At 35.8% G+C, this 11,051-nt stretch overlaps 1 protein-coding gene and 1 pseudogene across 2 annotated transcripts; one reads left to right on the top strand and one right to left on the bottom strand.

Moving 5' to 3' along the window:
* Positions 1 to 5,647: 5,647 nt before the first annotated feature.
* mRpS18C (mitochondrial ribosomal protein S18C) lies at positions 5,648 to 8,452 on the top strand. The gene is made up of 4 exons (XM_022843856.2): positions 5,648 to 5,928; positions 7,166 to 7,221; positions 7,635 to 7,718; positions 7,954 to 8,452. Exons 1-4 carry the CDS (start codon positions 5,865 to 5,867, stop codon positions 8,170 to 8,172), a joined length of 423 nt encoding a protein of 140 aa, XP_022699591.1. The 5' UTR covers positions 5,648 to 5,864; the 3' UTR covers positions 8,173 to 8,452.
* Positions 8,453 to 8,847: 395 nt separating this feature from the next.
* On the bottom strand, positions 8,848 to 9,746 carry LOC111266442 (uncharacterized; annotated as a pseudogene). The gene is made up of 2 exons (XR_002684111.2): positions 9,617 to 9,746; positions 8,848 to 9,431 (listed from the first exon to the last, which is right to left on the bottom strand). The product of XR_002684111.2 is annotated as an uncharacterized LOC111266442 (transcript).
* Between the last annotated feature and the right edge of the window lie 1,305 nt (positions 9,747 to 11,051).

Genomic DNA, 11,051 nt, shown 5'->3' with positions numbered 1-11,051 from the left:
TAAGAAAATGTCATATTCGGCTGAAGATTTAACATCACTGCAAAATGTCAAATTACGCTCTAAATGGTTATAAGTAGTTCTTAAATAAAGGTAATGTAATTGATCGTAGCTGCCTCAAGGTCGATTTATCCATTTATTTGAAATGAAGCAAAGATAGCAGTTGAAGAGAGCTCCGTTCACAAAAGAGTTAAAAAGCAACTTAATCTAACATAAGGTTAGATTTATATTCAAAATATATGGTATGATGCTTGTTACGATCTTATTTGTAAAATGACATACATGAGAATATAGCGTAGTATCTCCCTTGAACTAATATCAATTAACACTGGGGCAGATACAAGCACAATACACGCGTAACGATTATAATAAGCATAGGGCATTAACTATAAAAATTCTTTGAAGTGTTTGTTTTACTGGCGTATCCAATAATATCTATACGGAATTTTTCCTGTGTCATTTGATATAGTGGAGCTTTCTGCCACTCTGCATGTTACCTCGGTCACGCTACGAAACAGAAGACTCTCTCGCCCTTCATTAGGATCCACCAATCTAAGATTATTTGCCTTGGGATTTTGCTATACGTCTCTAAGGCACACTAATCAATAAAAATTGGATAATGTGGACTTTACTAACGTTCATTGTAAAAAAATAATAATAAGTTCATCAAGTAGAACACGTGCGTGATGTTGTCTCTCATAAAACAACTACATGCATAAACATACGTGCCCCGTACCAAAGTATTGTCTTTACACTGTTGCTAGAAAAGCATGCTTCGGTAATTTGTAAAAAATGACGGAACGAATATAGCAATCCCTTCGCATAAATTTTGCTCACGTCAATTCATCCATACCAAGTACAGTGTTTACGTTGTTGACTGCTAATTAAGCTACTATGTTAATAGTAGCTTCTGAAGCGATTTTCTCACATTTTATAATTACGCATCGAATACGCTAATGAGAAGTAACACAAATATTAATTGCTTTTGCATCATTATAGAGTTGCGGTCTAAGTCTTCAGGTTAGCACCGCAACAAATCGTGTTTGCAAAAAGTGCGCAGGATTATTGCAGGCCGGATCCTGCAGTGATTTGACTTAACTGCAGCAGACAGTGTTTTTAAAAAGAAGCTTTAACCAAATTTTAGGAATTGTACAAACTTAGCCGATTCCTCATGGTTGTTAGTACAACAATAACAACGTGATCAACCGAGTCACGCCTATAATTTCTATTTTCATCCTTTGCCAACACCAAAGGGATACTTTTGTATCGTTTGACCTGTATGTTTGTATTGATTCCTGATGCTCACCTAAGAGCTGCTATATATGAGGCGTTCCTTCAGCCTTTATTACCCCGGCGAGTTCCTGCTTGACCATCAACGGCATTGATTTTATGGAGATATTTAGCTGCCTTATATAGTTTTTTTTAGCTAATCAATCGTAATTACATGTATCCGATAGTAGATATATTTGCGTGCTGTGGTAGATAAATAATAAAGTATATTAAATCTGATCACTCAAGCGTCAGAAATTTCGCCTACATATTAACTTCACCTACTTACCAGTCTATTCTGATTAAACCTTTAGCCCGTACTGTAGCATAGGTCCGCGCGCAGACAAAAGTTTAAGATCTATTATAAAATTAATATTACAAGCTATACAAAATCCAATAAGAGAATAGCGGGCATCTATGTTCTCGAAAAGGACTCAACGATTTCAATGACGTGCTGGCACCTTAGTGCATCGTGACCAAAGGCATATCTTTTGCTGTCTGGGGACAAGTTAACATTAGATGTCGCAATTATTGCTTGGCTTCCCAAATATACAAAAATCCTTTTGGTCATTTTTGCACTCAGGTGTATGCACCTTGACTTCTGTGTTAAATCGTGCTTTAATTATGACAGGGGGACAGATCTGCTTCTTCTTTGGAAAATTTGCGTTAATTTGAAAGTTTAAATCTTTAAAGGTTTGCAAAAAATACAGGAAGCTCAATGCAGTTACAACTAATATATTATGTATTTCCTTTTAGAATTAATTATAAGGATAACGTCAGACCGTTATATAAAACAATATTAGCGATAAAATCAATTACCTGCTTCGTTGAATGGTGGGTTTACACTGAACTTGAAAAATATATTTATTGATTCTCTACCAGATGGTCAAAAATACTGGACTAACAATTCTCATGTCATAAAACGATATCTTTTTAACCCAAAGCGCCGCTAGAAGAGATGTGCGATTTAGATCGAAGTATATGTTTGGGATAAAACAGTTGACCGCACCAATAATACCTTTGAAGCCAACACAGAAATCTATGGTCATTTCAGTTATCTTTCTGTTGATCAAGACAAAATCTATAAAATATGTTATTACATCATTCAGGCCATGAGGATATATATAGGAGGAGCAAATTGTTTTCTTGGTTCGCTAATATGAGCTAGACAAAGCTAAAAATCGTCTTTTCAATGAGGGTTCTGTCTTCTTGCAATTTCAATAATAGAGTGATATACTGAATGGCTATTTCCGACAGGTTATAGTCGCACGGTGCGGTGCAATCATGTTACAACAAGAATAGGCCTGACAACAGGCTTTAACCTAATCTTCAGATGTTCCAAATTTCACCACAAAAGCTAACCTAGTACAGCAACAAATTTTCCGTCTCATAGTCTTCGCTGGAAGATTATGCACAGCGTCGCGCTGCCATTGATACGCCGTATATTAAAAAAAAAAACATTTCAACCCGTGTTATATATATTATTATTATATTAAAAATAGTATAAAAAAACGTATTTAAAAGGAAGATGAATTGCGTTTTACGTAAGTTCTTCTATTAATACGCTGTACGTAGATGCTGTTATCAGCAGCGACTCACCTTATAATGGGGAGTAAATAAGTGCATGAAGCCTTGGATACATTAACTTCATTCAAGACGAAGCCAACCCATACCAGAGTTTGACCAGGAATAATTCTGTTTTATTATATCTCTAAGATTACCTCATATCTTAAAATAAGGACAGTTCAGAATCAATCCTTCATATCAGACTGTTTCACACGCTCTCGGAGCTTGTTTCACGCGCGAAATAATATGCCGTGAATAGCCAATGTGTTCACTAATGTATGTCTGTTATTTCAACCATGTGTTTCAGCGGTGTGAATTACATGTTTGAATGCTTTCAACAGGCTAAACAAGTGAATACTCAAGTATGGGGACTTTTCGAAGCGAAGTGTCACGGTCCGGGTGGCTAGTGAGTGCGTTGCAACATGCTCCCATATTGATTTAGATTGGCACATTAGCAAAAATTATTATAAAATACGGGATTAGGGTTAAATGAAAAATAAAGAATCATAGGGAATTACTGTTAAGGTTAGTAGCTGCTCGTATGGCTTCCATGTCGTCTTATAGCTTTGCTGAAAAAGCTCCAGATAAGTCCAGCAAGGCTCATCTCGGCTAAACTCGTAATGAGGCTAAGTTCTTCGTCGAAAAAGGTGATTTGCTCACATAGAGGAAATACCTGAAAGCGCTAAATGAAAATATAAGTAAAAAATAAATATGACTTGTTAACTCTTCGGTCACTGTATTTGTTAGAATAAAAAAAAATGGCAAACTAAAGCCAGCAGGCCGATAGCTTTAATCCACTTATTAAAACATTTAGTCGATTAAAAATAATTTTTTCTGAAACGTCTATTATTGAAAAAGACATTTCAATGCTCAGTCAATTTAGAGATCTTCAAGGGATCTCTTCTTTGCTTGCGTAGAATCGGTTAACATTTATTAATGTGAGTATTAAGCGTATCCTCGTTATATTACATCACCAATGAAAAACAATCGAGCAGATACATTGATATTATAATAGACTTTTCTTATTGAAAAATTCTATATCGCTGAATAGAAATGTATATCGAATTTAAAATGAATCTCAGGTCACTAAAAACCGTAACCTTAAATATGTGTCAGCGCCTATAAAAACTAACCTTATTTTAACATAACATTCCAATACCATTCTATATGTTTCCAGTTCAGTACGTTACAGTTAATAATTACGCTTAAAGAGAAGCAATCAAGTAGCATAGAGCTACGTCTTTTGTTACAAGTTTGAGTAAAGTTATACAGCCTAAGAGAATGTCGATTTTTCCACCGAACTGGCGGCACGATAGTTTTTTTATTGATTACTTATCCAGAAGATATTCATTTTAGTATCATTTATGCGCTTTAAGATTATTTTTGTATTGCAAGCATTTTCAAGTATTTTTGACTAAATGTACCATTATTAAAAATTGACAAAATTTATTCATAGACTATTCACTCATTTAATAACTATAGTGACAATACTTGGCAACAATTTGGCTTCAATTCATGACATATACCGAATTATTTTTTTTGAAGTGTAGGTTGGTAGTTTATTTTTCTTAAAAAAATGCTTAATGTTTAAATGTTAAAAGATGTTTAAATGCCTTTGGGCTCAGTAGAGCTATGTCTGTCTGGGGTGGCCTGACAAGTATGAAGCCTGTATGTCGTGGGCCCCAGACGCCTTTATCTGGCTTTAAAATGGTCGTACTTACTGCGGTCATTCATTGTCTACTAAATCATCTTGACGTACTGGGCGGAAATTGAAGTTAGTACTGTATGGAATTTCTATTTATGATAAAACACTTTAATTTCTTAAATAAAACTAGAAGTCTTAAGTTTATTAAAACGTTATTAATTACACGTATATTACAAGTAGTGGGTGAACTTAGGAAACTTTAACATTGAGTATATTCAGATGTTCATTCTTTATAATTGCTTTTCATTGCATATGACACCTCAAAAACAGTGTACTTTCTTATAAAAGCTAAACTTGCTTGTGTTCTAGAACATTATTGTTATTATTACTCACGAAAGCATATACGATGACAACATTGCTTCTGCAACTGCATTTCTTTGCTCTTCTCCCGTATAGTGACTGCCATACGTGTTCTAAATTGTTTCTTTTTGCCTATCGTATCCACTTGCGTTTGATCACTTGTGTCATTTGAACTATTTGTATAATTAAAAAATATAAGCGAGGGGCTAGGGACAGTAATAAGCCGTATATATTTATCACTGTATCGTTAATACTACTGGTAGTAAGCCGTTGATAGGTAAGCAGGCCTTCACGTGTACGGCAAGGTTTTCGACGCTTTGTTCCGGAATTAAGTAGCCCTTGATGTTGCACCAGCTGCAAAACTCGGCGTAGAGGAGCAATTGTTGTACTTATTCTGTTATCCTATTCCATTAAGCATCTCGAGTACTATTTTGTATTTTGTCTGTCACTCTATAGGGATTATTTCAGCGTCTAGCGTACTATACTGACAGTGACAGCATAAAAGCGACAAATGTTGATCGAATTGATGTTATCTTTTCCCGCAAAAGTATAATTGTTTAAGTCAGTATTTTAGTATACACAAACTATAACGTGACAAAGGAGCATTACGAGGTAATTTTACATGATATAAGAAAAATCGCGTGATACAAAATATTGAAATAAATCGTACGTTTCTGCTGTTACACACAGTCATACGTGCACTGATGTTGCGAACATGATCACATATTTAAAGCTTTAAGACTCAAATTGAAATCTGCCCGCGTTAGTCCGATGCGTAACAGACGCCGTTTCCATTAAACCGAGAGCAAATGTTTATAAACAGTGGTTCGCGGAGACGGGCACTCGGAGTTTGGAAAGCACATGCGGTAGTCACTGTTCTATGAGGTACCGTTCGCTTAAATTACGCAGGACGCTCAAATTATACGGGCCCTGATTGTTGGATAACGGAGTGCGCTATACAGTTTGTTTGAGCATTCACGGTGAATTCCAGTAGTCTCTGATAAGAAAGGGTCATTGATTAAGGACGATGTGGGTTAAACAGGCACCACGAGCGCTCATTTCCCGTATGCGCGCAATCTCCACCCAATTTGGTAAGACATTTCCGGTTGGTCAAGAAGATTCATCTATCTCAGTTCGTTCTACGCCATTACAGTCTAATCTACTTAAACGTCTAACACACTTGTATCCCAATTACTTTGCGTGCAGGAGTGAACGACCTAGACGTATGAAGTTATCCATTTAGGTTTTCGGCAGCGAGGTAAATTTATCCTTCTGATTGAAGAACTGATCATAAAATTAATATTTTAACTTGCTACACGTTGTAATCCATTCTGTCGTCACTACAAAGTAAAGTAGTAACTTTACTGTTGAAAAAAGGACTTCGACTGCTAATCAGAATTAAAAAAAAAGTCTGGGTGAAAAATCATCAGTTGTTATAATCAAGTGTAGAATCTGAAATTCACGTCGTGCACTGACGAAGAACTGTGGATTGCGCGTACAGGTCTTCTACATATTGTGATTATGATTATATTTTAGTCCGGACTAAAGTCCATAAGTATGCATGTGCCTTGACTGTATATTTTTGATCGTTGAGTAGGTGTGGTATCAAAATGTGGTTTGTTTTTTGTATTTGGTTAATTCTCGTGCGTATGTATATACTGGAGCGATTTTTAGGTGCCTTTTGCCGCTAACTCAATGAAGTAATCTAATAAACGTAAGCATCCGGAATTGCTTTTAACACTGTCAGTCGCAAGAAACATGTGATAGGTAAAGATTCGCGTTTAAAGAAGGATTTATTTAAATATATTAGGGCAGATTAAATAATTCTGCTTATTTAAAAAAATATTAGCATTTACAAAGATTGTTATAAAAATGTGCATGACCTCAGCAGTTTAGAGGTTAATCATATTAATAGTTTTTAAAAAATGACATGCCAACAATACGGACATGGAAACTTTTGCCGCACGCAGTGCCCACGTATTGTGAATACTAAGATTTATACAAACTTTCCTAAAGTTTATTTTGATAATCGTTTTAGCTTCGTTTTAATTAATAAAGATCGTTTCTATTTTATGCAAAGTAAAGCTTTCGATGTTACCTAAAATACCCCATATACAACTTTATATCTAATCTTATACTACCCACAGTTTAAAATGAAAATTTTAATAATCAGATGCACAATTTATGTATTATAAGTGCCTGTTTCAACTTTATTAGATATTCATTATAAACAATAGCTTAACTATTAAATGGTCGTAGATTTCCACAGATCAAATTGATGTCAATAAACTTAAATATGCGTAACTTAATGACTAATTGTCCTTTCAGCTCCTGCAGTTGCTGCACAGTCAGAAATGGATGAAGCCCATGATCATGAAGACCAGGTCAGTGTTGTATCCGATGAAAACTGAATGTATGACATTTGCATCATATATCTAGGGTTTTTCTATGATTTTTTTTGCTATTACTACCTAAGGCCGTAATACTTACTATTATAGAAATTCATTATTACGTTCAGTTGACATTTAGTGAGAATAATGTCGGGATGACGGTAGGATGGCCGCAGAACATACTACAAAAAAAAGACACGAAATGAAATCAGGTATATATATTAAAGACAACTAGTTTAGATCAATCGTGGGTATTGAAGACATTTAAATGAGACATGCTTGCCTAGTTTCATTCTGCGTAAATATTTTTTTGGGCCAATTACAAGTTACTAAATCAAATTTAAGAAAATTACTTGCATTTTGTACATATGTCTCTGCTAGCAACTTACAACATTGCTTGTTTTCAGCCCATATGGGGGATGTCGAACCCGTACGATAAGGAACGCAGGGAGTGCCTATTATGTGCTCACAAAATTGTTATTGACTATAAAGTACGTTAATGGAGTAATAGACGCTTCAATATATTCAATCTATATATTTTTTAGAATATTCTAAAAAAATCAAGCTTATATTAAATGCATTGACATATTGATAAAGTGCTCACTGTAGCTGTGGAAAAAGATTATGAAATTAAAACAAGCTTAAATTACACAGAATATTGAGATAAATGGGTACTGGCAGTATAACTAAATAATTAGTACGTTTTTTTTTTTATTCCACTTGTAGAATGTACAGCTTATCTCACAGTTTGTGTCGCCACACACTGGCAAATTGTATGATAGGCACATCACCGGTCTGTGTTTGCAACAGCAGAAGCGTTTGCAAAAGGCATATATAATGGCTAAATCTCTTCTCCTAATGCCGGACTACTTTAAAGATCTTCGGTTCGTCAAGGATCCCAAACTATTCGACCCAATGCGGCCGCAGAGGATGAATCCGTACTAAGCGAGTCGTTCTTGATAAAATTTCGAATCTGGCAAGTTGCGGTTGTACGGACTACCACATATAATACAAAAAATGGATGAATATATATCAAATCTGAGAGAAAAAGGAATTCTGTATATAGGGCCGTCAATTTTCAATTGTAGAAGAATTGTAATAAAGCGGTACATGCATTTTTACTGTAACTATTAAAATATAATGGGCTTTCCTGTTAATGCAGCTGAGCGTAGATAAAAAAAATATGTGGAGTTGAAATAAATGAAAAAAATATATAGTTGTACAATTCTTTTGTCGATTTTTACAGAACCTATTATTTACATCGATATAATGTAGATATTATTAAAAATCTGAAGTAAAAGTCGCGACCAATATTCTCGATTGGGTTATTTTTTGTGAAATGTTTTACTGTAGCTGATACGAAACCAAACGTGAAGCTAGGTATATCTCATCAGATAATTCCGCTTGAAATGACTTGCTTTGACTGAAGGTTATTCAGGGTCATAATTTTCCTATTCAAATAGCTCTGGTAAAATTTATACTCATGTGCAAATACGTAGTAAATGATACTTTATTATTAGGAAAATTAATATTCTACATTAGTTTATAATTCATATCACCAGTTTGTCGAATGTCAATGACGTAGTTATTCTCTTTCCATAAAAATTAGTAAACAGTTACTTGATACAACATTAATATATGTAGTGCTTTATTGACAAACTTTGTCGCACAATATCGTGTGATACACAAAAATGTGAGAACACCTTCATATATAAAAGCATCAGTTCATCTATATTGTTTAAATTGAATATTTTTGTTGCTTAAATGAAAGGTTATTGTTTCCATCCATTCCCCGGTATTTTATTTCCACAAGATTTTATAATGTCGCCTGGACCTTTACATGTTCTTGCCAATGCTTGTCAAAAGCTGACGTTATCTGATTTGAATCGAGCGCTAACGGGGAAGGCTAGCTTGTATTTTAACTGGTGAACCGTTCTTAGCCTCTTAAATGATGGCAATGATTTTAGGGTGCATACAAGTGGATTCGAGGATAGCAAGGATATCCACTGTTCTGGCTCTTTTGGAGTCACACAGGTTGATGAGAGTGCGCATATAGCTCAGTAAATAAGACTGCGCACTAACTTAATGCAGGTAGCGTTGAAACGATCAACAATCTGACAGTAACAGTCGTAGTCAGGACTGCGCAGGGGTAACTTTCGGTGAATAGATGCGGTCTGTTCCAAAATCTTAACTATTTGAGTGACCTGCCAGGGTAAGAATAGACATAAGTGGTCATTAGGTCAATGCTCTTTTATTTTGATCGCTGAATATAGAGTCCTAGCTGCGTTGGTTCTATTGTGTTCGTATAAAAGGACGTACAATAAGTTGTTGATCTTCAATCTGGAGTGGATATAAAATGTAACTATGAATAATGGCAACATTTACCTACCTTGTTCTTGAGGGACATCCTGGTGCGAAAAAGGTGGCTGAGGACCTTTTTTGCAGCTGAGTTCGAGTATTTTCATCGTAGGTATTTTGAATCTTACACCTCGGGATGGCAATGGAAATGTCCCGTGCTTTGGTAGGGTCAAGGTGGGCACGCGGCAATCGGCGGGGCGGAGAAATTTTGTAGCCCTAAAATACACCGCATATGATGAAGCGGTAGAAAACGAAGAAATATAAAGAAAAGAATTCACTAATTCTTTGTCTGTTTTAATATGTAGTATAGCTAGGCTTGTTTCGGGGCTGAATCGACTCTTCATTACCCAAATTCCTACTAGGCTACACGATGACCTTTCAAAAGAATCGAGGTAACTTTTCTTGTCTTATCACTCCGAAGTATCGACCTGGAACTGCAAGAGAGGCAAGATGGCACCAATAGTAAGGTAGTAAGTTTCCATATTCATGCACAGTTGAGGTTGTAGTCTCTCTCTTGACAAGGGTCAACAGTTTGAAAATTTTTGCTGGGCAAGTCCTCGGAGTTACACAAGCCCTCAGAGTCCTACAAGTACGTCATCGATGTTTCATGGATTATCATAGATTCATTCTACAATCGCGCACAATATTTGTAAATTAATACTATTTATTGTTGTCGCTGTTTGTTTGAGCTTTGTTATGAAACCTTCAATGCAGATTTAATTACATTGTTGTTGATTATGCTTCTCTGTAACTTCATCCCCTTGATGAAGTAGACATCACCAAGGTAAGTCTGACGGACATCGTCGTAGTAACAAGCGTACGACCTCTAATTAGGGAACGACGCGGTAGTAGCAAACACGTTAATATTGTTAGGCAAAAAACCAGAAAACCATTCTTAGTAGCCTCCATGTAGAAGACGAGGCAGGTGAAACGCTTGTTAGTGTTTATGTGTACAAGAGTTTTTATAAGTTCTGTAAGTATCCATGAAAAAAATGTTAGCGAAATCGTAATGGACGTTAGATTATTTACCGTAGTTCGGTATAAATATATGTGATAGAGGGGGATAAATAGTTGTAGAAGGTCGCGTTTGTAGGTACCGGCAGCAATTACATTGCAACTAAGACCACCTCATAGCACATTAATCCTCTAATCACTGTAATAGTTTGAATGACATTATTGCTTGAAGGGTTTTTCTTCTCTATTATATAAAGTTATAACCGCGTGCTAGATCGGCTGCTGAAGGCGGTGCACTAAGACCCTCAGTCCATTTGGGTGCCAACGAGTACTGCGCTGTATTGTTGGCCTTTATATCGCATTGAGAGTTATCTGAAACGCTCTGATACATTTATCTTTATCTACAGTTTACAGCGTAGCTTGAGCTTTGGGTGCACTTATATAGGCAGAGCCGTTGCGTCGGCGGGACGCAAACACAAGGCTGTGATGGCTGCACCGTCTGTTGGTGTTTA

Source organism: Varroa jacobsoni, unplaced genomic scaffold, assembly GCF_002532875.2.
Source record: "Varroa jacobsoni isolate VJ856 unplaced genomic scaffold, vjacob_1.0 scaffold_11, whole genome shotgun sequence".
NCBI lineage: Eukaryota > Metazoa > Arthropoda > Arachnida > Mesostigmata > Varroidae > Varroa > Varroa jacobsoni.
Note: the sequence above shows the minus strand (reverse complement) of the source record. Positions and strands in the feature narration are given on the sequence as shown.